The sequence below is a fragment of the Pan troglodytes genome, chromosome 19 (genome assembly GCF_028858775.2).
Source record: "Pan troglodytes isolate AG18354 chromosome 19, NHGRI_mPanTro3-v2.0_pri, whole genome shotgun sequence".
NCBI lineage: Eukaryota > Metazoa > Chordata > Mammalia > Primates > Hominidae > Pan > Pan troglodytes.
Window position 1 is genome coordinate 60234863 of NC_072417.2, and position 24132 is coordinate 60258994.

The following is a 24132-nucleotide window of genomic DNA, read 5'->3' on the forward strand; positions in this document are numbered from 1 at the left end:
TTTTTAAGACAGGTTCATTTATATTGTAAAGCCAGTGGAAACAGTTATTGTCCATTTCTTTGTATCATCACGATGTTAAGAGGGGGAAGTTGGAAATAAGAAAGAAAAGTAGCAAGAAAAAGAAAAAATTCTGAACATGCTTGGAGCATCACAAATGTTGCTGATTGAACGTTGATTCCTCCACATTTCTCAACTAAGATTTACAACATAGAGGATGGAACTTAGGCTTAAAGTATCACAAAAATTAAGCTATCAACATAGTGCTTTCAAATCAATGAGCTGATCTCTCAGCTCCTTGACATAGTACACAGGAGTGGTCCCTAAAGGCAGGGGTGAGGAAACAAGCATGGAAAATTAAGCACATTAATATGAAATCAACAGAACAATTCTCCACCCCAACCCTGAATCATCATTTGGCTCTGTTTCTTCCTTTAGGTATACCTAGTCCAGTACTGCCATCAATAACCTGCAGCCATGAGTTCCGACTCTGAGATGGCCATTTTTGGGGAGGCTGCTCCTTTCCTCCGAAAGTCTGAAAAGGAGCGAATTGAAGCTCAGAACAAGCCTTTTGATGCCAAGACATCAGTCTTTGTGGTGGACCCTAAGGAGTCCTACGTGAAAGCAATAGTGCAGAGCAGGGAAGGGGGGAAGGTGACAGCCAAGACTGAAGCTGGAGCTGTGAGTAAAAACACCTGGAGCTGATTAGACTCTGCCTCATTTTGGGTTAATTTAGGTGATATTTTTTTGACCTGGCCTTTTCTGCTACTTATTTGATATGCACTGGCTCTTTCTTTTCTTAACAGACTGTAACTGTGAAAGAAGACCAAGTCTTCTCCATGAACCCTCCCAAATATGACAAGATCGAGGACATGGCCATGATGACTCACCTGCATGAGCCTGCTGTGCTGTATAACCTCAAAGAGCGTTACGCAGCCTGGATGATCTACGTGAGCACCCTTTCAACGCTATTTCTCACTCACTCCACATTCTACACATGTTAGCTAAAATAAATTAAGGGCTTTCAATACATTTGGCTATTGCACTGTTCTTTTATGACCAATTGTTTGGTTAATGTTGTAAACTCTGATATGTTTTAAAATGTACATGTGGAAAACCATTTACTTAACTGAATTAGTTGAAAAACTGAAGCATTTTGTGCAGCAGCAATGATGGAGGGAGGTAACAAATGAATGAAACTTTATGAGAACTAACACAGTACTTAGGTCCTGCTCTACTTGCCCTTAAACAGTATTTCCAAGATAGATAAACAAGGTGATTGCTGATCAAGCAACCCCATCCTTTCCCACAGACCTACTCGGGCCTCTTCTGTGTCACCGTCAACCCCTACAAGTGGCTGCCGGTGTACAACCCTGAGGTGGTGACAGCCTACCGAGGCAAAAAGCGCCAGGAGGCCCCACCCCATATCTTCTCCATCTCTGACAATGCCTATCAGTTCATGCTAACTGGTGAGTGAGAATTACAATTTCCATAGCCATTTGTAAAATAGTTGTATACTGATATCAGAAAAAACATAGGGCTAGTATTCTGAGAATAAATGTTCAGCACAAACATGATAACAGAAATAATAAAATTAGGGAAATACATTTAGAATAAAATGTACTAGTTCCAAACATAGAAGAAGTTTTGCTTAGATTTCTATGCTAAGCACTAGTTCCAAAAATAGAGGAAATTTTGCTTAGATTTCTATGCTAAAATCCAAATTAACTACTGCTAGTTCCACCTCAAAATTAATTAAATTTAGGCATCAACTCTGCATTTGAATTATAGATAATACATAATCTCTCCTAAAAAGTAAGTTTTGAAGACTCACAGTGACAAGTTATCACAAGCACAGTACAAAACTTTAAATTGGACATTGACATAATTTTGTACTATGAACCAGGTGACTGGATGGGACACAAAATTGTTATTAATCTGATATTGATAGATTATTCTCATGGATAAAATGGTAAAATGATGCATTACATAGTCTATACATTAGAAAGGTAATGGGATTATTAATTAGCACATCTTTGATACTTATTTTTAGAAAAACCTTATGAGAAGCAAAGCACAAATTCATATAGTTATTTTTGCAAATGGGGAGTTTTAAAAGACAATTTTGAGTTTATAAGTACTGCGTTGACCTATGTGTTAAGTGTGTTTTTCTAAATATTATCTTTGGCTTCTCTTTTACAGATCGTGAAAACCAGTCAATCCTGATTACGTATGTAGATTTCGTTACTTTCTTTCTGTTTTGATCATTGTAGTGGCTACTACTACCTTAGATTCTGACCTTTTCTTCTGTTTGAACTTGATAGTGGAGAATCTGGTGCAGGGAAGACTGTGAACACGAAGCGTGTCATCCAGTACTTTGCAACAATTGCAGTTACTGGAGAGAAGAAAAAAGAGGAACCTGCCTCTGGCAAAATGCAGGTGGGCATGATATTCATCTAAGGACAGAATAACAGATTTTAAAATCTAACCACGTGCACATCAACAGTAGACTGTATAAAGAAAATGTAGTATGTATATACCATGGAATACTATGCAGCCTTAAAAAAGATCAAAATCATATTTTTTGCAGCAACATGAGGAGGCCATTGTCCTGAGAGAATTAATGCAGGAACAGAAAACCAAATACAGCATGTTCTCTTATAAGTGAGAGCTAGACATTGAGCATGAATGGGCATAAAGATGGGAAGAATAGACACTGGAGACTACTAGATGGGGAAGGGTAGGAGGGAGGCAAGAGCCAAAAAACTACCTATTGGGTACTATCTATGCTCATTACCTGGATGACAGGATCATCCATACCCTAAATCTCAGTGTCATGCAATATACCCATGTACAAACTTGCACATGTATCCCCTGAATCCAAAATACAGGTTAATTTTTTTAATTGACTGTGGTGCTTCAAAATCATAGCAGCCAATTGCAAGTGATGCCAGAATTTGGAAAATAACTCTTGGAAGAGCTCATGAGAATGAGATGAATAGGGCAATGTATTGGCAAGTATAATAGGCAAAAATTCTCACAGTCATTTTTTAGGTGCTTTTCTGGGCCTGGGGGATGCAGAAATCAAGACCACATCACTGGAGTGTCCCACTCCCCTTCCCAATTTACCTTCTTTTTAACTCATTTTAGAAAGCCTTTCCCAAAGTTACAGAATACTGTGCAGGGGCAATGGGGAAGGGAAAGAGGTCAATGGGAAATTATTTACTGCAACTTTTTTCCTTGTCTGTCTTATTCATTTCTCTTAAGGGGACCCTTGAAGATCAAATCATCAGTGCTAACCCCCTACTGGAAGCCTTCGGCAATGCCAAGACCGTGAGGAATGACAACTCCTCTCGCTTTGTAAGTCTCTTGATCTTCATTTTCATGAGGATCAGCACTGACTCTTGTGTGCATGTGGGGTCAATATTTTTTCCACCTGTTTGGTCCACAGCTAAAGAAATAGTTTCTGATTTTAATGTGTACGATAATCCCTCCTTTTCTTTTTTAAGGGTAAATTCATCAGGATCCATTTTGGTGCCACAGGCAAACTGGCTTCTGCAGATATTGAAACATGTAAGTTAATAAATATTAGTGATTGAGAATCTTTTTCTTTGTGGGTACATATTAGAAAATCTTGTACTTATTTCTGTTGTGTGAAATTTTCAAACACTTAATTTTTCACTGTGGTATCTTCTTTTAAATGAGCTTAATCTGACTTTCCAGATCTGCTAGAGAAGTCCCGAGTTACTTTTCAGCTAAAGGCTGAAAGAAGCTACCACATATTTTATCAAATCATGTCCAATAAGAAACCAGAGCTCATTGGTAAGACACATCTTTGATTTATTTCTACCAAAGAATAACAGCCCTTCTAAGAAGCCTCTCTGAAATGTTTTTGATGACCAAAGCAATGCTGTCTATATATTGTTCTTTTCCACGTGTTCAGAAATGCTTCTGATCACCACCAATCCATATGACTTCGCATTTGTCAGCCAAGGGGAAATTACTGTGCCCAGCATTGATGACCAGGAAGAGCTGATGGCCACAGATGTAAGTAATAGGTACAAAGTAGTAAAAAGTAAATTCATTTTCCAGTGTACAACACTCTCCTCTATTAGGGTGGAAAGCAGTGGCAGAAAGACTATAAATAGGTAATACAACCCTTTGGGCTTTCTTACTTTTGGAAAAAAATTGTAGGATATTTCAATACCCTCCCCCTACATGTGTTAAAAAGCTTTCACTGCCTGTAATAAATGTTGGGTCTTTAGTATTCCTTAGCTAGTAGGCTCCTTTCATTCTATCTTTCTTATTAGTCATTTTTGGTTGATATTTATGCTCCAATATTAATGTTTCTCTGCTATTTTATGCCAGACCTCACACCCAAGATTCTGGGAAGGAACTGCAATATTATTACAACTAAACATGGAACTCCCACTGTTCTTCTACAGTCACATGTAAACATAAGCCTTATTTTGAATAAACCTCTGTGGGCTAATGATATATCCCTCTCTACTCCCTAAGCAGCATTAGAAAAAGTGGGTTGTCTACTTCAAAAACACTCATTTTGGGGACACCATAAGCCTTTATATTTATTTTTGAAACAACACACTCTCTCCCCACCATCACCTCTTTTTTAAGGATTATTGCTTTTTGGCTTACTTTCTTTATATGTAAACTTTATGTATATTTCATGTTTTCTTTTGATTTCTGAATAATCTTCCTTATTTTTAACTTTAATATCAGTGGGACTATCCCAATACCCCCAAGTTAGGGTTGACAGTGCTTGCAAAACTGCTTTTTCTATTAAAATATTATTTTCAAGAAGTCAATAATTCATTTGTGTGGCTTTATATTATAAATATCAGCTTGTACTCTCTATAACTTATTATCTTTGTATGTCCAAAAGTGATAGGGAGTTAAGAAACACACCCTGGTCTGCGAGGTTAAAAAAATGTAGCAGTCTTGCTCTAAGACTTCCGTAATAATGTCTAGTTTCTGTAAATAGGTAGAGTTAGTGAGCTGGAAGTGGAAGTCAATAATCTGGGGAAAGAGTCTTAGGTAAGAATGGTAAATAAACATATTTTCCTCTGCCTGCTCTGAATCCTGCCCCCATTTATAAGCCTTTTCAAAGCCTATGTGGGCAACTAAAAAGGTAATCAAAATTTGATAGAGAAAAAAGACACAGAAATATTACACTAAATGGCAAAATTCCTTCTTTTCATAAATGTCTCTTCTCTGCATGAGAAATAAATGACTAGGTAAAGTTTGCTACCCCAGGCATCTCAAGGTCGCTGAGCTGTGGCTTGCTATCAGAGAGGCATGTGGAGAAAGACTCACAACCATTGCTGTTCTCCTCATACCCTCTTTCCAACTTTATCACTCATGCCCATTAGCAGGGGAAGGTAGACTGGGATTATGTATTAGGATAGGACAAATAGGAGAAGAAGGAGCAACAGAGAGACTCGCGAGACTGGAGAAAAGAAACAAAAATAGCTAAAAGACCAAGAGGAGCATGTGCCTGAGAAGCAAAGGGGGGCTGGGGTGGAGAAAAGGGGCAAAGCACTGGCCTTGGCATCAAAAGTCATGGCTCTGAGTCCTGGTTCAGTGAGTGTGGACAAGTCACATCATATCCTGTGACCAAATGGACTCATGACTCAAATGGAAAGACTGATGCATACCTCTTGGTGTTGCCATGTGGATCAAAAGGTAAAGCATACGAGCACCTTTTGAAGATGGCAAAGTGCTAGTCAAATATAAGGCAAGGCGTGATGAGAAAAAAGTGGGAGACAGCCCCGGTGTTCTGAGGGATTCTTCCATGGTGCTAATTGGGGATGAGCAAATTCAACTCTTTTGACAGAGTGCTGTGGACATCCTCGGTTTCACTGCTGATGAAAAGGTGGCCATTTACAAGCTCACTGGAGCCGTGATGCATTACGGGAACATGAAATTCAAGCAAAAGCAAAGGGAAGAGCAGGCAGAGCCAGATGGCACGGAAGGTACCACCCCCTGTTGGTATCTTTCACTTGACAAAGCTGACATAGTGAACTTTTCAGAGGCAGGGACCGTGTTTTTACTTTCTCTGACCTAGCTCGTGAAGGGCAAAAGTATTAAGAGAAGGAAATTACACACTGCCTGACGTTTTACATTATTGAGCAGATTTGTGATTTCTGCTCATTCCATTATTCATTGGCTTTTCGTAAGCTCATATTTGCTATTTGACTAAAACATATTTTATTTCAGTGGATAATCTGTGTGCCCACAGGCACTGAAAGAAACAGAGATCTGAATATTTCTGTCACTACTCCTCTAGGTTAAGGTTTCTCAAATTATTTTTATCTGTGGTCTACTTTTGCCAGGTTAAATATCACAGACAGCATCGATTCCCCAACCTCCAATCTATCATCACAAGAAATGACTAAAATTAGTGCAAGTGGTGGCAATGCTTTTGAGGCAATATGAACAAATGAAAAGGTTTCAATGACATTTGCACATCTTACTTTTTGAGTGAAACCTTTTTTCTTTGTCATCATCATTTACATTTTAAATTGTGTAAGCCATGGTCAGTTTCACCATTCTCACCTTGTTCACACAGTTGCTGACAAAGCTGCTTATCTGACAAGTCTGAACTCTGCTGACCTGCTCAAATCTCTCTGCTATCCCAGAGTCAAGGTCGGCAATGAGTTCGTCACCAAAGGCCAGACTGTGCAGCAGGTAAACGTGACTTAAATTCTCTGATTTATTTGAACCGCAAGTGACTCAGGAGTTCATCACTGTTTTCAATTTAAAAAACTAAACTATCACTTCTATTGAAGGTGTACAATGCAGTGGGTGCTCTGGCCAAAGCCATCTACGAGAAGATGTTCTTGTGGATGGTCACCCGCATCAACCAGCAGCTGGACACCAAGCAGCCCAGGCAGTACTTCATCGGGGTCTTGGACATTGCTGGCTTTGAGATCTTTGATGTGAGTAGTGAACTGACAGAAAATTAGCAAGTGAAAATCCTCAGTCACTTTATCAATCTTGTTAGAGCATACAAAATCACATTTACAAAATGTACCTTACAAAATATACAAATGTAATTCCTACTGAAAAGAGTCTTTGAAAAGATATGAAAAGTAAATAGGTATAAATAGGAAAAGAGAAAATTCTATTCTTTTGAGTCTAGAAGTCTCAAAAGTTGATCCCTGAGAGGTTAAAATAGTCAAAATCTATCCTGGATCCAAGCAGATGAGCATGAAAACACCTTTTTAAAATTACTCTAAGGAAATATTTCAGAGTCCTCATTTAACAGTATTTTGCCTAGTATGCATGATCTCATGCAGTTACTTGGAAAATAAGTATTCAAAGAATCAATTCTACTTTGTTTAGAACTATATAATAGGAAAACAATCTGAAGGTTTATAATTTAATAAACCAAAATGCCTTAAATTCAGAAGAAAATACTAATAGATACTCTGTAGATAGAATACTTGTTATGTGTAATTTCCTATATTTATCTTGTCCTGTAGTTCAACAGCCTGGAGCAGCTGTGCATCAACTTCACCAACGAGAAACTGCAACAGTTTTTCAACCATCACATGTTCGTGCTGGAGCAGGAGGAGTACAAGAAGGAAGGCATCGAGTGGGAGTTCATTGACTTCGGGATGGACCTGGCTGCCTGCATTGAGCTCATCGAGAAGGTTCATATGACTTTTCTAACTTTCAAAACATGAAAACCAAATTGCTTGCCTCCCTGTGCTTAATCACACTCCCTGTTCTCAAAGAACAAGCAGTGCTGTTTCCTGACACACTCGTATATTCTGATTGGTTGTGAGGTATGTTCCAAGTGATCTGTTATTAATAAGTAGAGCAGTTTGTAGAAAAATGTTTATCACTCACACACATATGGATTCGCATTTATCCCTCTAAAAACTTAATTCTCTCTCACTTTTCTTCCTACACGATTTCATGCATATGGGAGAAAGGGATGAAATTACAGCTATTCCTCTGGGTTATGTAATTAACCCTGGTGTACCCATGACAGTGTATTGTGCATTTATCATCATCCCTCATGTGTAACAAGGCAGGCTATGTCAACATGTCTTAAAGATTGGAAAGTTAGTCCTTCAACTGTTGCAGTCATTAAGTCTTTCTCCGTTCATGATAACTACTGAATAAACACCAAACCTCTGTATCACTTACCTAGAAAATGGGCCCTGAATTCCCCATTACTAAGGGGGTGGAGCAATAGTTACATCAGATCTAGATATGTTAACACTCATCAAGCAATTGTTAAACACTTCCAAAAGTATCTTGAGAGCTTGTCATATACTTATTGATATCAATAAAGTGTATGTGTGAACCCTATCCTAAGCAGTGGGAAGGGAAGAGTAAATGCAATTGCCACCTAGGAAAACTTAAAATACTCAGGTTAAAATTCACAAAAATATGAAAGATAAGAGTTTAAAAGCAGACTAGGTCTGCACAATTTGGGGAAAAGATATGTTAATTTGGTGATATAATATCTCTACTATTCATGAAAACTTTATGGTCCTCAGAAAAGGCATTTATTTTATTCTCTAGTATTTCAGTTTCTGTATCACCAAAATAGTCTTAGGGGTACAATTTGTGAATTTGTTAAATCATCAATGTTGAATTTTCTTTCAGTCTTTCCTATCAAATACATTAAGAAAAAAGCCAAACTCTTAGAAAGCAAAACCAAATTACTATCACTTCACTCCACAGTGGTAGAGAATATAGGTTAAAGTACAGAATTTTAATGATACAATATAAGACGCAATTTTCTCCTAGGAATGCATCATTTTTAGTCCTTACACATAATCTCTCTTCCCTTCATACTTCTGTCACCTCTAGATTCGAGGTAAAGGAAGTTATATTGTCAGTAGGAAAGAAAGTAGTCAGATATATACATTTATGGAATAAAGAATTCAATTTTGAAGTGATGTTTTCAGAATCTGATTTTATACACTGAACATAAAGTGTGCCAAATAGTTCAGATGTATTTTTTTTAACTGAGTCTTTCTAGCAAGTATATTTCCCATATGTTCTGGGTACATAATGATTGCTTCACATGTCATGCCTATTTAATTTATCATTCAAAGTCTTCTTTTGAAACATTGTATTTTCAGTTTTCCATCAATTACATGGAGCATAACTTTCTGAGGGACTCATCATTATCATCCCTTTTTTCCTATTCTTAGCCTATGGGCATCTTCTCCATCCTAGAAGAGGAGTGCATGTTCCCCAAGGCAACAGACACCTCCTTCAAGAACAAGCTGTATGAACAACATCTTGGAAAATCCAACAACTTCCAGAAGCCCAAGCCTTCCAAAGGCAAGCCTGAGGCTCACTTCTCACTGGTGCACTATGCCGGCACTGTGGACTACAACATCGCCGGCTGGCTGGACAAAAACAAGGACCCCCTGAATGAGACTGTGGTGGGGCTGTACCAGAAGTCTGCAATGAAGACTCTGGCTTTCCTCTTCTCTGGGGCACAAACTGCTGAAGCAGGTCATGTTTAATAGCATTAATATGTTACAAGAGTCACAAAATAGATATACACTGTTCAACAGAGACAAATGTAGTTATAGCAAAACCTGACACGAAAACACTGGCCAATACATGCCTAATGAAAGAAAGTGTATTTAATAACTGTGATACAGTCTTACAGTCACAGACTTTCAGAGCTAAGTGACACTATGGAGTATTTAGCCCACAGCCTGATTTCACTCATGAGAAAACAAGAATCTCAGAGAGGTTAAGTGATTTGCTCAGGATCATAAAACTCATTTCTATCATTTTAATAGTATTGGTTCTTTCAAGGTTCTCCAGCTAGGCTGGAGATAAGGAAATCCTTTGTCAGGGCCCTAGTGCTTGGGGAACTGAAGTTCTGTTCTCTTAAGTGTTCTAAGACCAGATGTGCAAGTAACACCATGGAAGCACAGGCAAATGGGAGCCAGGATTTCCCTGCAGGTGAGCAGAGGCTCACCTACCTGGGACCAAGTGTGCAACTCTGCCTGTTGTCCAAGTGAGGCCTGCACTAACAAGGCATTACTACTCTGTCTCCTTGGCCCTTCCTTCAGAGAACAGACATTGCTGACTTGGAGTAGGGGAGTCCCATCCCCTACCCACGTCTACCCCTTACACTCACAATTCTTTTGTTGTTGGTTTTTTCCTGAATGCCTATAAAGTCAGCCAAATCTTAGACTTTCTTAATCTACAATTGAGGGAGGAGAGATATGGAAAGAATAGGAATGATGCAAGTGAATGAGTGCAAATTTAAATTCTAAAGGGAATTTTGGCAGTCCTGATGTTTATGGATAGTACTTAAAAGGCAGTTGCAAATAACTTTATTTTTTCCATTTTGTTTTTTAGAGGGTGGTGGTGGAAAGAAAGGTGGCAAAAAGAAGGGTTCTTCTTTCCAGACAGTGTCAGCTCTTTTCAGGGTACAGTATATTCTTGAATTACAGATAAATACTTTCATTAAAAAACTAAACTATCAAAACAGAAAAATTTTTTAAAGATATTTATGGTGAAAGTGAATAAAGTAGTATAGTATACTTTTTAGTATACTACTAAAGGTTTTGTAAACTTTTTAAATGGCTTAGGAAAAAAAATTAGCACAAAAAAACAAACTATGTATCTCTTCACATCAATCTTTATGATACGTGAACCATTGCCCCTGAGCCCTACATCCAAGAGATCTGGTATTGTACAAATTTCACATGAAATCAAATGCTCTTTTAAAAATAACCACTGTATTCAATTACATCTCCTTCATGTGACAAAAATCTCAATACAAAGTTTCTCTGACTGGTGGTGCTTGAGAATAACAAACTGAAATTAACTGATTTTGTGTAATCTGTAATTTCCTACCTGTGCTCCACTTATATGATTCCTCTCTGTTATGATAATTTGTTTTTCCTTGAGACAGCTCATTAAAATGTGAAATGAAAGACAAACATTGATAGGGACTCTCATGTCGATGCAACTAGAAATGATTTTAAAACTTTTCATATGGTTCCACAGGAGAATTTGAATAAGCTGATGACCAACTTGAGGAGCACTCACCCCCACTTTGTGCGGTGCATCATCCCCAATGAAACTAAAACTCCTGGTAAGACATTTCTGATATCCAGACAAGCTCCAGTGTGTGTGCGATAGACCACGAAGTATGGCATGTGGATTCATTCTTTTAGGTGCCATGGAGCATGAGCTTGTCCTGCATCAGCTGAGGTGTAACGGTGTGCTGGAAGGCATCCGCATCTGTAGGAAAGGCTTCCCAAGCAGAATCCTTTATGCAGACTTCAAACAGAGGTTTGTGTCTCATTATTTTTCCCTTCCAATGTCTTAGTCTACACAAAATCACTATATAATTCCAACATTTTAAAACTTTCCCTTGAAAAATGACATGCAATTATTTGAAAATTGATCATAAAAGAAAGAAGCTTAGGTTTATATTATCATAAGTTTTTCATCATATCTTCCGAAGTTTTAAATAAAGCACTGACTTTTTAAATGGCATTTTGTTCACCAAAACTTAATCTATCATCTTTTCAATGATAGCTACCAAATGTTCTACTGTTTTTTTCAGTGAAGAAAAACCACATTTTTATATTCTTTTTATTCTGACAGATACAAGGTTCTAAATGCGAGTGCTATCCCAGAGGGTCAGTTCATTGACAGCAAGAAGGCTTCTGAGAAACTTCTAGGGTCTATTGAAATTGACCACACCCAGTACAAATTCGGTCATACCAAGGTATCACCAGTCCAAATTTCTATCTGTCATAATTATATCACTTTTAGACTTTCCTGTAAGTGGAAATAACATATTTAACTTGTTCTTTCATAAGGTTTTCTTTAAAGCTGGCCTGCTGGGAACTCTAGAGGAAATGCGAGATGAAAAGCTAGCTCAACTCATCACGCGCACTCAAGCCATATGCAGAGGGTTCCTGATGAGAGTGGAGTTCAGAAAGATGATGGAGAGGAGGTGAGAGCCCACACACAAGTCTTCCTGCTCCACACTTTCATAAATGAATCCACTGCAGTCATTACTTTTGTTGAGTGATGATCACTTTCCACATTATTCTCCATTTGCATCTTTTTTTCTTTTCCAACAGATTGTCCATCTTCTGCATTCAGTACAACATCCGTGCTTTCATGAATGTGAAGCACTGGCCCTGGATGAAGCTGTATTTCAAGATCAAGCCCCTCCTCAAGAGTGCAGAGACAGAGAAGGAGATGGCCAACATGAAGGAAGAATTTGAGAAAACCAAAGAAGAGCTGGCTAAGACAGAGGCAAAAAGGAAAGAACTAGAAGAAAAGATGGTGACGCTAATGCAAGAGAAAAATGACTTACAACTCCAAGTTCAAGCTGTAAGTATTATACATTGCAGTTCAGCCACATCTTATTACTTTTAACGTTTTAAAATGAATGGTTTCCACTGAAACATTTATTCTGATTGTTTGCTGTTCAAAAACACCAAGACTCGGGCATAAAGAAGCAATAGATGCAAAGTCACATATCACGCTGCACACATTCATATGTGCATTCACACACAGTTTGGTCATCAGTGAGCAAATTCATAAAAATATCAACAGACATTTTCCTTTATTTATGGAACTTTCTCTCAGATCAGATTATTCTTTCTTTAGTGTATTTTTGTGCATAAAATAGAAGTTATGTTGTTTTTATCAGGGCAGAGAAATGGCTAAGTTAATCCCCTCTTAAATGTGAGAAAACTGAGTCCTACAATGAACAAGTGACTTTTCCAAAGTTGCAAAGGTTAGTAAAGTGGCAGATTTTTGCCAAAGGGCTAGTTTTCCTGATTTGGTCTTCCACACATGAATATCTGAAGGAAATTTGTTATTATACTTGATCAGTAGATAACAGTATTAACATTTTGTCTGTTTCATTTTAAAAGTTAGCAACTGGTATACATGTTGACCAAACTGGTAGTCACTGAAATTTCCACCTTATAATAAATTATTGTGTGCTTGTAGATATAGCTCAGACAAATGAAAACGCTTAATTTCTCCCTTTAGGAAGCAGATGCTTTGGCTGATGCAGAGGAAAGATGTGATCAGTTGATTAAAACCAAAATCCAACTTGAGGCCAAAATCAAAGAGGTAACTGAAAGAGCTGAGGATGAGGAAGAGATCAATGCTGAGCTGACAGCTAAGAAGAGGAAACTGGAAGATGAATGTTCAGAGCTCAAGAAAGACATTGATGACCTTGAGCTGACACTGGCCAAGGTAGAGAAGGAGAAACATGCCACAGAGAACAAGGTACAAATCATGATCCATTTTAGAATATTTATAAGTACCTTGATACTGAAGTATTTGAATTAAAAATTTAATCTTAAGATGATTGAATATAAAAAATATCACTGTCATAACTATGTCCTATGTCATCTCTTTAGTCTTCACCACCTCAATCTACTTACTTGACCTTTACCTCCTATATTTTCAGCCATTATAGGCCTGGGTTAGCTCCTGGTTCTCATTTTCCATCTTAGGCTGACATTATCCTAAGATACTACAGCATCATGTTTTTCATCAAGATAATAGGTTGTCATTGGCATTCCGGTCATCTGTTCTAATCTAAAGGTGAAAAACCTCACAGAAGAGATGGCAGGCCTGGATGAAAACATTGCAAAACTGACCAAGGAGAAGAAGGCTCTCCAGGAGGCCCACCAGCAGACCCTGGATGACCTGCAGGTGGAGGAGGACAAAGTCAACACCCTGACCAAAGCTAAAACCAAGCTAGAACAGCAAGTGGATGATGTAGGTGTGAAAAAGAAAATGTTTCCCCTTGCAATGAAATAACCAATTGTGACATGAAACCAGCACTGATAGTCATAAGCCTTTAACGCTTGGTCTGTGAATAAAGTTCTTGTGCTATTTGTTGTATCTTTAAATTTTTTTCTTATGTATCTTTGAAGGCTACTAGCATAGGGTTCAGTGCTTAAGAGCTGAAATAAATAAAATGCATCATAAATTTAGCTTGAAGGATCTCTGGAACAAGAAAAGAAACTTCGCATGGACTTAGAAAGAGCCAAGAGAAAACTGGAGGGTGACCTAAAATTGGCCCAAGAATCCACAATGGATATAGAAAATGACAAACAGCAACTTAATGAGAAACTCAAAAAGTAAGTATGGTATAATTCAGCTATAACCTGCTTGTTGTATGTCAATGCAAATGAAACATACGCTAAAAAGATCTCCAAAATGTTACATCATGACATATGGAAAAAAATAATGACATCTTTGACCTTTTTATTTAATTAAACTAATACAATTATTAATCTGTAAAACATTGTACTACTCACTCCTTCAACACCAGCAGTATAAAAAAAGTCTTAGATTATACATAGAAAAGAAGATTGGTAAGAGAAGTGATTATAAGCTAATGTGTTGCTCTTCTAATAGGAAAGAGTTTGAAATGAGCAATCTGCAAGGCAAGATTGAAGATGAACAAGCCCTTGCAATGCAGCTACAAAAGAAGATCAAAGAGTTACAGGTAAGTTATAACCTCCACCTTTTCTGGGCATTACAGGAAACAAAACTGACATAAATTCACATTAATGTTGACATATCACAACCAGGCCCGCATTGAGGAGCTGGAGGAGGAAATCGAGGCAGAGCGGGCCTCCCGGGCCAAAGCAGAGAAGCAGCGCTCTGACCTCTCCCGGGAGCTGGAGGAGATCAGCGAGAGGCTGGAAGAAGCCGGTGGGGCCACTTCAGCCCAGATTGAGATGAACAAGAAGCGGGAGGCTGAGTTCCAGAAAATGCGCAGGGACCTGGAGGAGGCCACCCTGCAGCACGAAGCCACGGCAGCTGCTCTTCGGAAGAAGCACGCAGATAGTGTGGCTGAGCTTGGGGAGCAGATTGACAACCTTCAGCGGGTCAAGCAGAAGCTGGAGAAGGAAAAGAGTGAGCTGAAGATAGAGATCGATGACCTTGCTAGTAACATGGAGACTGTCTCCAAAGCCAAGGTCTTCATTAACTTGTGCCCTTTTCATCTTTATTTGCAACAATTCAAAATGACCAAGTTTATATATGACTATTTTTAGCCAAATTACACAAACATTAGATGGCATCTGAAGCTTAAACTTACTCCTAGTACACATTATTGTATTGAATCACTTAAGTTCTCTTAACTTCTTTGTAGAAAACACTTTAACCTTTGATACTATTACCATGAAAAAAATATGTAATTACAAAAAAGGTTTATCTAAAAACCATACTCTAAATGATGCAGAATTTAAATGATGTTCACACTTTCAAAGAGAATATAATTTTGATAATCATGTGTTCATTATTTAGCCAAATTAAATGCCTCTACTACTTTATAGCCACCATGCAAGATTGATAGAAAAGTAAATAAAAATCAGCCCCTTTCCACAGGTAGTTACAGATCTCTAAATCCCAGCCTCTGGAATAAAAATGTATTGTCTCTTCCTGTTTTCTACCTCTCACCCCAGGCAAACTTTGAGAAAATGTGCCGCACCCTAGAGGACCAGCTTAGTGAAATAAAAACAAAGGAAGAAGAGCAACAACGCTTAATAAATGAGTTGTCAGCCCAGAAGGCACGTTTACACACAGAATCAGGTCAGTAAATAAATAGCATCAGCCTTCGGAGAGGTGACGAATGAAAGACAAGCCTTTACCTACCTATCAAATACAAGTAATTTCTCAAGCTCTGTACATTCATTTATCATGTCTTACTTATTCCTCCATCTTTTTATTATGAGACAGTAAAATGCAATGATTCTAAGCTACAATTGGGGAAAAGAATTAAGCTCCCTGGGCTCAGGAGATTTTTTGTGACTCAGCATTACTCAAAAGTTCTCGAATTCTAAAATATCAAAGAAAACTCATACATTTTTTAAAAAGCAAGAAATAACCTTCTCAACAGCACTGAAAATCTTGAGGGGTTTTTTCATCATATGAAATAAGAGGGTTACAATGTTATTCCATTCTTTAAATTATTGTTTACCTAGACAACAGAACTAAATCATTGATGTTTTGTCTTCCACAGGTGAGTTTTCACGACAGCTAGATGAAAAAGATGCTATGGTTTCTCAGCTATCCCGAGGCAAACAAGCATTTACACAACAGATTGAAGAATTAAAGAGGCAGCTAGAAGAGGAGACTAAGGTGAGAATTCTCCAGCTGATACTTTCAATCACTTGAACTGTGCAACATAACACACTATTGAACTTTGCATAGAGAATTTCAATGATCAGAAGATAAACTTATATCACATAGTTTTTGGTTGGTCTAGGCCAAGAGCACTCTGGCCCATGCCCTGCAGTCAGCCCGCCATGACTGTGACCTGCTGCGGGAACAGTATGAGGAGGAGCAGGAAGCCAAGGCTGAGCTGCAGAGGGGAATGTCCAAGGCCAACAGTGAGGTTGCCCAGTGGAGGACCAAGTACGAGACGGACGCCATCCAGCGCACAGAGGAGCTGGAGGAGGCCAAGTATGCGCTTTTAGTGCAGGGGGGCAGGAAGAAATAAAAGTAAAGGCAGTGAAGGAAAAATAGAAGAAAGAGAATATTCCAGGCTTGGGGACACATGAAAGACTTCAGCTTATTTTATTATAGGTTGGTGGATTCCACCATATTCTTCTTCTTAAAGCCCAGTGTATGTCCACTGGAGAATGGAATGAGACCAGATCCCTCCACCCATTCTGGTCCAGAAGCATCTTAAATTTCTTTCCACCAAGATGGATTATTAATTATCAGAATATTATTTATGAATTAAATAGAATTAGTATCTTTTAATAGAAGGAAAAATTGAGACATTGAGACTCTCTGGTAAATTACTATGAGTATTACAATTAACAATAATCAGTTTTTCCTTACCTGGAGTATTGAATGTTTATATTAAGGTTGTCATATGCTGTCATTATTTCAACTAACAACCTATATCAATGGATGTATTCACTAATTACACGTACTGTTTGTGGACTACAAGTCATGAGATTCACAGATTTACACATAGAAGGAAAAAAAGCATTATACTCCTAGTGAAAGAAGCCTTTCTAAATTTAATTTATCTCAGTAGTTGTTAGAATTAAACAGGATGAAAGAGTTTGTAGCAAGCATTTCCAGAGAGAGTTCTAGATAAGAGTGTGGGCTGGGAAAGGTCATGAATTACATAGGTTGGTGAAGAGTAGTAGATAAGATTTTAGAGGAAATTTGGGAAATGCAATAATGCAGTAATATTTATTATCAAAGGCCACCAAATCCAGAAAGTTACTGATTCATTGTATGACCTTGAACATATCACTCTGGGCCGCAGTTTCCTCATTTGCAAAATAAACAGAACCATACTAGAAAATGCTTAAAGATACTACTCAATGCTACCATTCCTTGGTGATATGCTTCCTGTTCATGGTTGCCATTTCTTCCTCAAAGTAAATAAAACTCAGCCCTTTTCCTCAAGTAGTTACAGATCTCTAAATCCCAGGTTTCAAAAGAGAAATGTATTGTCTCTTCCTTTTTTCTACTTCTCACCCCAGGCAAAGTTCAAGAAAATGTGCCACACTATAGAGGACCAGCTTAGTGAAATAAAAACAAAGAAAGAGGAGCAAATTTTCACATTGCTCACTCAGCTCTAGTGCTAACTTATAGTCTCTTTCTCTCATACACACACATACACACACACACGTGCTTCGTAAATATGTTTGGCAATACCTGAGATGGATAAAAATAAGAACTCAACAGGGAAAACAGAATTCTAAGAGAGTGAAAATGTTTAGAAAAATTCAACAACTTGTAGACAACTCTTGGGGAAATATGCTTTCCTAGTCAGCAGCTTTATAAAGGGCACTGTGGTGACTCTGAGTCTGCTCTTGGTCACTCATACTGACCCAATTTTCAGGAAGAAGCTGGCCCAGCGTCTGCAGGATGCAGAAGAACATGTAGAAGCTGTGAATTCCAAATATGCTTCTCTTGAAAAGACAAAGCAGAGGCTACAGAATGAAGTAGAGGACCTCATGATTGATGTGGAACGATCTAATGCTGCCTGCATAGCTCTCGATAAGAAGCAAAGAAACTTTGACAAGGTGGTCCACAGTACCAGCTCCCCCGGGGGAAACTGACATCATTCTTGGTTTCAAAGGCTTATTTTCTATATACTTCCAGGTTCTGGCAGAATGGAAACAGAAGTATGAGGAAACTCAGGCTGAACTTGAGGCCTCCCAGAAGGAGTCGCGTTCTCTCAGCACTGAGCTGTTCAAGGTGAAGAATGCCTACGAGGAATCCCTGGATCATCTTGAAACTCTAAAGCGAGAGAATAAGAACTTACAACGTGAGTCACTGTAATCATTCTATTTCAAAAATGGTAGGGAGATATCTTTTCAATTTTTCTTTCTACTCAACTGAAATTTGGTACTTTATTATTACAGAGGAGATTTCTGACCTGACAGAGCAAATTGCAGAGGGTGGAAAGCATATCCACGAACTGGAGAAAGTAAAGAAACAACTTGATCATGAGAAGAGTGAACTACAGACTTCCCTAGAGGAAGCAGAGGTACATTTTTCATTTGCTTAGCTCTGCATTATAAATAAATTGAAAATTAATAGCAACTGAGATCTCTATCATGTTGCAAATCTTTAGGGAATAACACATGTAATTCAGTGAAAAATACTGAATTGTACCTTGAGAATGCAGAGCTAATAGGCTACATTAAGACGTATGATAGTTTATGGGTTTTTTAATGCCTTCTTGGGGAAATTATCATAATGTGAAAGAAATAAAAAGCTCTTTAGGTAACCTAAATAAATGTTGCTTTTATTAAGGCATCTCTTGAGCATGAAGAAGGCAAAATTCTTCGCATTCAACTTGAGCTAAATCAGGTGAAATCTGAGATTGACCGAAAAATTGCTGAAAAAGATGAAGAACTCGATCAGCTAAAGAGGAACCATCTCAGAGTTGTGGAGTCAATGCAGAGTACACTGGATGCTGAGATCAGGAGCAGAAATGATGCTCTGAGGATCAAGAAGAAGATGGAGGGAGATCTTAATGAAATGGAAATCCAGCTGAACCATGCCAACCGCCAGGCTGCTGAGGCACTAAGGAATCTTAGAAACACACAAGGAATACTGAAGGTATGCTGGGGTAAATACACATAGTGTTGTACAGTCTCAGTGCTACTGTGTAACTCAAATTTTAATGTTTTACGAGGACTATGTGTCATAAATCACCTAAGCAACATGGTAATCAGTTCAAAGTTCAAAGTTATACACACACAACTGAAAAAGAGCTTAATTCTGGAAGGCCCAGGACAGAGTTTGCTTTGCTATCTGCAGAGAAGCACTGTGGTGAGGGGTAGGGAGATAGAGGAAGTGATGAAAGAGTTGGGCTACATGCCACTGCTTAAATCACTTCATTAATCTGGACTTCATTTGCTTAATATGTAAAATAGCACCACTGGATTCGCTGAAGTCTAAGGATACTTTCCTGATCCAAAATTTTGTAGAGCTAGCCATGGTATTTTTTAATGATTCAGGGTCTAAAATAATAAAACATCATGTTCTTTTGAGTAGAACTGCAACCCTCAGCTACAAAGAATTTATTATTAAAGGTACTTGCCGATTGCTCCTATCTAATCATACTCTAAGTCATTAAGATCAAAGAGTGTACATGACCATAAGTTTGCATTTGCTTTAAGTGCAGCATGAGTAAGAGGCTTTTTCTCTTTCTGTGTAGGACACTCAGCTACATTTGGATGATGCCATCAGAGGCCAAGATGACCTTAAGGAACAACTGGCAATGGTTGAGCGCAGAGCTAACCTGATGCAGGCTGAAGTTGAAGAGCTCAGGGCATCCCTGGAACAGACTGAGAGAAGCAGGAAAATGGCAGAGCAAGAGCTTCTGGATGCCAGTGAACGTGTGCAACTTCTGCACACTCAGGTGAGGTTCTAGACTATGGTTTAGAAAATGTACTCCCTGAAGCTGAAGATAATTTGAGAAGATAAGCTTGTTTATAAAGTAAAAAGTAATCTTCGTCCCTTCCTGGAGCTCTGGAAAATGTACAGGGTGCTGTAAGGATTTACTGGGACCTAGCTGGTTCACGAGTATATTTATGGGCTGGCATAATCATGTTGAGTTGAAATAATCTGGAATTCTAGAAACTTTTATTTAAAAAGCACAGAAGACCATCTACAAATAAACATACACACAACATTTGTAGCTGTCTTGTCTTATGCAACTCTAAGCTACAAAAAGATAGGCAAATAAAATAGAGGAGAAAAACAAAAAGCCACTAAATAATATTTACCTATCGCATATGCACAGAATGCTAACCTCATGGGATACAAAGAGAAGCTCTTTAGTTCAAATTCATGGAGGCCATTATTAATACTAGTTAGCATTTGTTGTATATAGTGAATTTGTTAAATAAATGGTGGTATATCCTCGCAATGGCTAATATGTAACCACTGTAGTATGAATTTATTGCCATGGGAAGATGTTTATATTATAGTAAGTTAAAAAAGCAACTTAAAAATAATATAGGCTGTGTGATCTTTTTTCCCGTATAAACATATAGAAAACATCCAGAAGGATAAATAGAAGTTTATCCTTTATCTCTGGTGAGAGCACAGTAATTATTTTTTGTTTCTTGTCTGCTAATTTGTATGTTCTACTATCTTTTACAATAAATATATAGTACTGTATACTTCAGAAAGTTGCACTATATAAACATAACTATTATAGAAGTGTTAAAATCACATGCTTTATATAATTTTAAAATCAAATTAATATGCAACATTTTTCTTATTAACAGTATCTGAAGTTGACTATTCCAAACACCATCAACTTGCCAAAAACAGAAGGGATTCTTGGCTCATTTTTATCCCAACAAGACTACTATTTTTTTTTTTTTTTTTTTGAGAAGGGGTCTCACTCTGTCGCCCAGGCTGGAGTGCAGTGGTGCAATCTCAGCTCACAGCAAGCTCCGACTCCCGGGTTCACGCCATTCTCCTGCCTCAGCCTCCTGAGTAGCTGGGACTACAGGCGCCCACCACCACACTCGACTAATTTTTTGTATTTTTAGTAGAGACGGGGTTTCACCGTGTTAGCCAGGATGGTCTCGATCTCCTGACCCCGTGATCTGCCCACCTCGGCCTCCCAAAGTGCTGGGATTACAGGCATGAGCCACTGCGCCCAGCCAACAAGACAACTATTTATGCATTTATAAATCTGGAGCCAACCAACATGAGTTAATAGCTAAAAATTACTGATTCATTTTAAATGAGCTGTGGTGTGGTGCTCCATGGTACTGCACTTTGAGTTTTGTGGGCTGTGTTTCATGCTTACAAATGGCAATGGTAATAGTTGAATATGTTTGACATCAAAAATTAAATTTAGAAGTTTGATTAAAGAGCTATATGTAGAAAGGAGAAAAGGCATAAACTTAGAATTATCTTCTAATTTGGTTTTTATTCTAAACATTTCTTATGATCAATAATTTTTGCCTGTGTACACTAGGTAAAATGACAATGTGAATTGTTATAAGTAAATGTGCTTCTCTTCTCTTTCATTAATTTGAAACAGAACACCAGCCTGATCAACACCAAGAAGAAGCTGGAAACAGACATTTCCCAAATCCAGGGAGAGATGGAGGACATCGTCCAGGAAGCCCGCAATGCAGAGGAGAAGGCCAAGAAGGCCATCACTGATGTAAGCAAGATGAGCATTTGTCTTACTGACACATGCATGCTGCCTGCTATCATCAGAATTCATTATTTTCAAAATTTATTTGCTAACTAGGCTGCCATGATGGCTGAGGAGCTGAAGAAGGAACAGGACACCAGCGCCCACCTGGAGCGGATGAAGAAGAACATGGAGCAGACCGTGAAGGACCTGCAGCACCGTCTGGATGAGGCTGAACAGCTGGCGCTGAAGGGTGGGAAGAAGCAGATCCAGAAACTGGAGGCCAGGGTGGGTCTCCACAACCTCACTCACTTCCTTGTGGCCAGTTACAGCCAAACTGGTAAATATCTTTGTTCCCTTCCAGGTGAGAGAGCTTGAAAGTGAGGTGGAAAGTGAACAGAAGCGCAATGTTGAGGCTGTCAAGGGTCTTCGCAAACATGAGAGAAGAGTGAAGGAACTCACTTACCAGGTGACCAGTGTTTTCATATCTTCCAGGCCTATAGTTTTCAAGAAAATCATGAGTTGTTTTAAAATAATGGCACTATCTACTTGCACCTCTTTCAGACTGAGGAGGACCGCAAGAATATTCTCAGGCTGCAGGACTTGGTGGACAAATTGCAAACCAAAGTCAAAGCTTACAAGAGACAAGCTGAAGAGGCTGTGAGTATCTCCACAGTGGAAATGAAAGGTTCAGATGCACATCCAGGTTTTTAGGGGCCTAAAGTTTATAGAATTTAGGGGGTTTTCTTTAAATTGGGAATACATAATTAGGTATGAACATGAATATTTAGAATGAGAAAAATGAACCATAAATTACTGGAGCCTTACAGATTTGAGTTTATTTCTTCTGAGACCTCTTTAAGCAATTTTCCAGACATGTTAACATACAAATGTTTCTTGGTTGCAATCCACTTCCCTCCCTATCTAGAACATTCTACAACCCCCAGCACTCATATGGACCTGTGCAAATGAGAGTATGAATTCTAAGCTTCATTTAACTTCATGATAAATCCATCTTGGGACTTTTTTTTTCAATTCGGCTGCAGTTATCTTTTTCATTCTGTTAATTCTGAAACCTTCCTTAGGGTTCTTGGCACCAAATGCCACTACTGCACCTATTTTTCAAAGTTTCTTTTTTAGAAACAAGATTGAATTCAGATCCCTGCTACTTTGTTCTTCCAGTTATCACTGCAGCCTCTTCAGTTTGCCAGAAAGAGAGTCAAGTGAGAGAGAGACTTGAGGAGGGTCATAAGCACATTCATTTACATAGGCGAGTTTGTGGGATGCCTTGCTCTCAAATAACTATGTTACTAACTAATAAAGCCTTTTTCTCTTCTTTTTTTTTTTTTTCGAGGCAGAGTTTCGCTCTTGTTGCCCAGGCTGGAGTGCAATGGCACAATCTCAGCTCACTGCAATCTCTGCCTCCTGGGTCCAAGAGATTCTCCTGCCTCAGCCTCCTGAGTAGCTGGAATTACAGGCATCCACCACTACGCTGGGCTAATTTTAGTAAAGACGGGGGTTTCACCATGTTGGCCAGGCTGGTCTCGAATTCCTGACCTCAGGTGATCCACCCGCCTCAGCCTCCCAGAGTGCTGGGATTACAGGTGTGAGCCACCATGCCTGGACAACGGAGCCTTTTTCTTTCTCATTCATGAGGCAAATCCTGAAGTAACAAAAGCAATAACAATCAGGAAATGTCCAATTTTCTTGTTATCTCAAATGCATCTCTGTTTTCAGGAGGAACAATCCAATGTCAACCTTGCCAAGTTCCGCAAGCTCCAGCACGAGCTGGAGGAGGCCGAGGAACGGGCTGACATTGCTGAGTCCCAAGTCAACAAGCTGAGAGTGAAGAGTCGGGAGGTTCACACAAAAGTCATAAGTGAAGAGTAATTCACTCTAATGAAAGAAAATGTGACCAAAGAAATGCACAAAATGTGAAGTTCTTTGTCACTGTCCTGTATATCAAGGAAATAAAATCTTTAGATAATTTTGCATCTAAAAATACATTTGTCTCTTAATTATAAGCTCTTTAGTGCTATTAGAACTAATTCCTTTATTCAACATTTGTGGAGTTCCTAATATGTGCAATCAGAGATAATAACAAAAATGAATGTAGGCAGTGAACCCAACTTTAATAGAAGGTAAATGAAATAAGGTGCTCTGAGAAGACATGAAGGTGACAAATGCACTCTCAATTCCATTCAACCAATTTTACTGAGTATCAACTATATGTCTGGTACAGAAATGGACACAAAAGATGTGACAGTTATCCCTGTCTTTGAGAAGTTCAATCCAGTGTGGAAGATGGCAGTTCAAAAAGATATACGCTGTATGTATGTGCAACATACATACTCTGACATAAGTGTGAAAAACAAATGTGGCAATAACATAGAGTGAGCTGCTAACTTTGGAAATCCAGAAAGGCTTCTCAAAGGAGACTATGAGCTGATTCCTAAAAGAGGACCAGACAG

The 24132-nt window shown here is 38.5% G+C and overlaps 1 protein-coding gene across 1 annotated transcript; it reads left to right on the forward strand.

Moving 5' to 3' along the window:
- The first annotated feature begins 434 nt into the window (after nucleotides 1–434).
- On the forward strand, nucleotides 435–23551 carry MYH4 (myosin heavy chain 4). The gene is made up of 38 exons (XM_054671050.1): nucleotides 435–678; nucleotides 804–947; nucleotides 1310–1466; nucleotides 2200–2227; nucleotides 2322–2436; nucleotides 3265–3357; nucleotides 3507–3570; nucleotides 3721–3819; nucleotides 3941–4044; nucleotides 5852–5990; nucleotides 6587–6705; nucleotides 6807–6956; nucleotides 7503–7673; nucleotides 9195–9504; nucleotides 10369–10439; nucleotides 11023–11110; nucleotides 11193–11310; nucleotides 11629–11752; nucleotides 11847–11983; nucleotides 12114–12369; nucleotides 13039–13281; nucleotides 13603–13779; nucleotides 13999–14144; nucleotides 14425–14515; nucleotides 14601–14990; nucleotides 15480–15606; nucleotides 16037–16155; nucleotides 16283–16479; nucleotides 17885–18068; nucleotides 18148–18313; nucleotides 18411–18535; nucleotides 18805–19113; nucleotides 19715–19918; nucleotides 21563–21688; nucleotides 21779–21949; nucleotides 22026–22130; nucleotides 22226–22321; nucleotides 23399–23551. The coding sequence occupies exons 1-38, from the start codon at nucleotides 475–477 to the stop codon at nucleotides 23549–23551; spliced, it is 5820 nt and encodes a 1939-aa protein (XP_054527025.1). The 5' UTR covers nucleotides 435–474.
- Nucleotides 23552–24132: the final 581 nt, after the last annotated feature.

What these genes read in the sequence shown, in the direction of transcription:
- MYH4 (XM_054671050.1), top strand. Translation starts at nt 475, where the DNA reads ATGAGTTCCGACTCTGAGATGGCCATTTTTGGGGAGGCTGCTCCTTTC. An exon ending in TAAGAAACCAGAGCTCATTG is followed by an intron (nt 3,820 to 3,940) that starts GTAAGACACATC and finishes CCACGTGTTCAG; the next exon opens with AAATGCTTCTGATCACCACC. An exon ending in TAGAACAGCAAGTGGATGAT is followed by an intron (nt 13,780 to 13,998) that starts GTAGGTGTGAAA and finishes TCATAAATTTAG; the next exon opens with CTTGAAGGATCTCTGGAACA.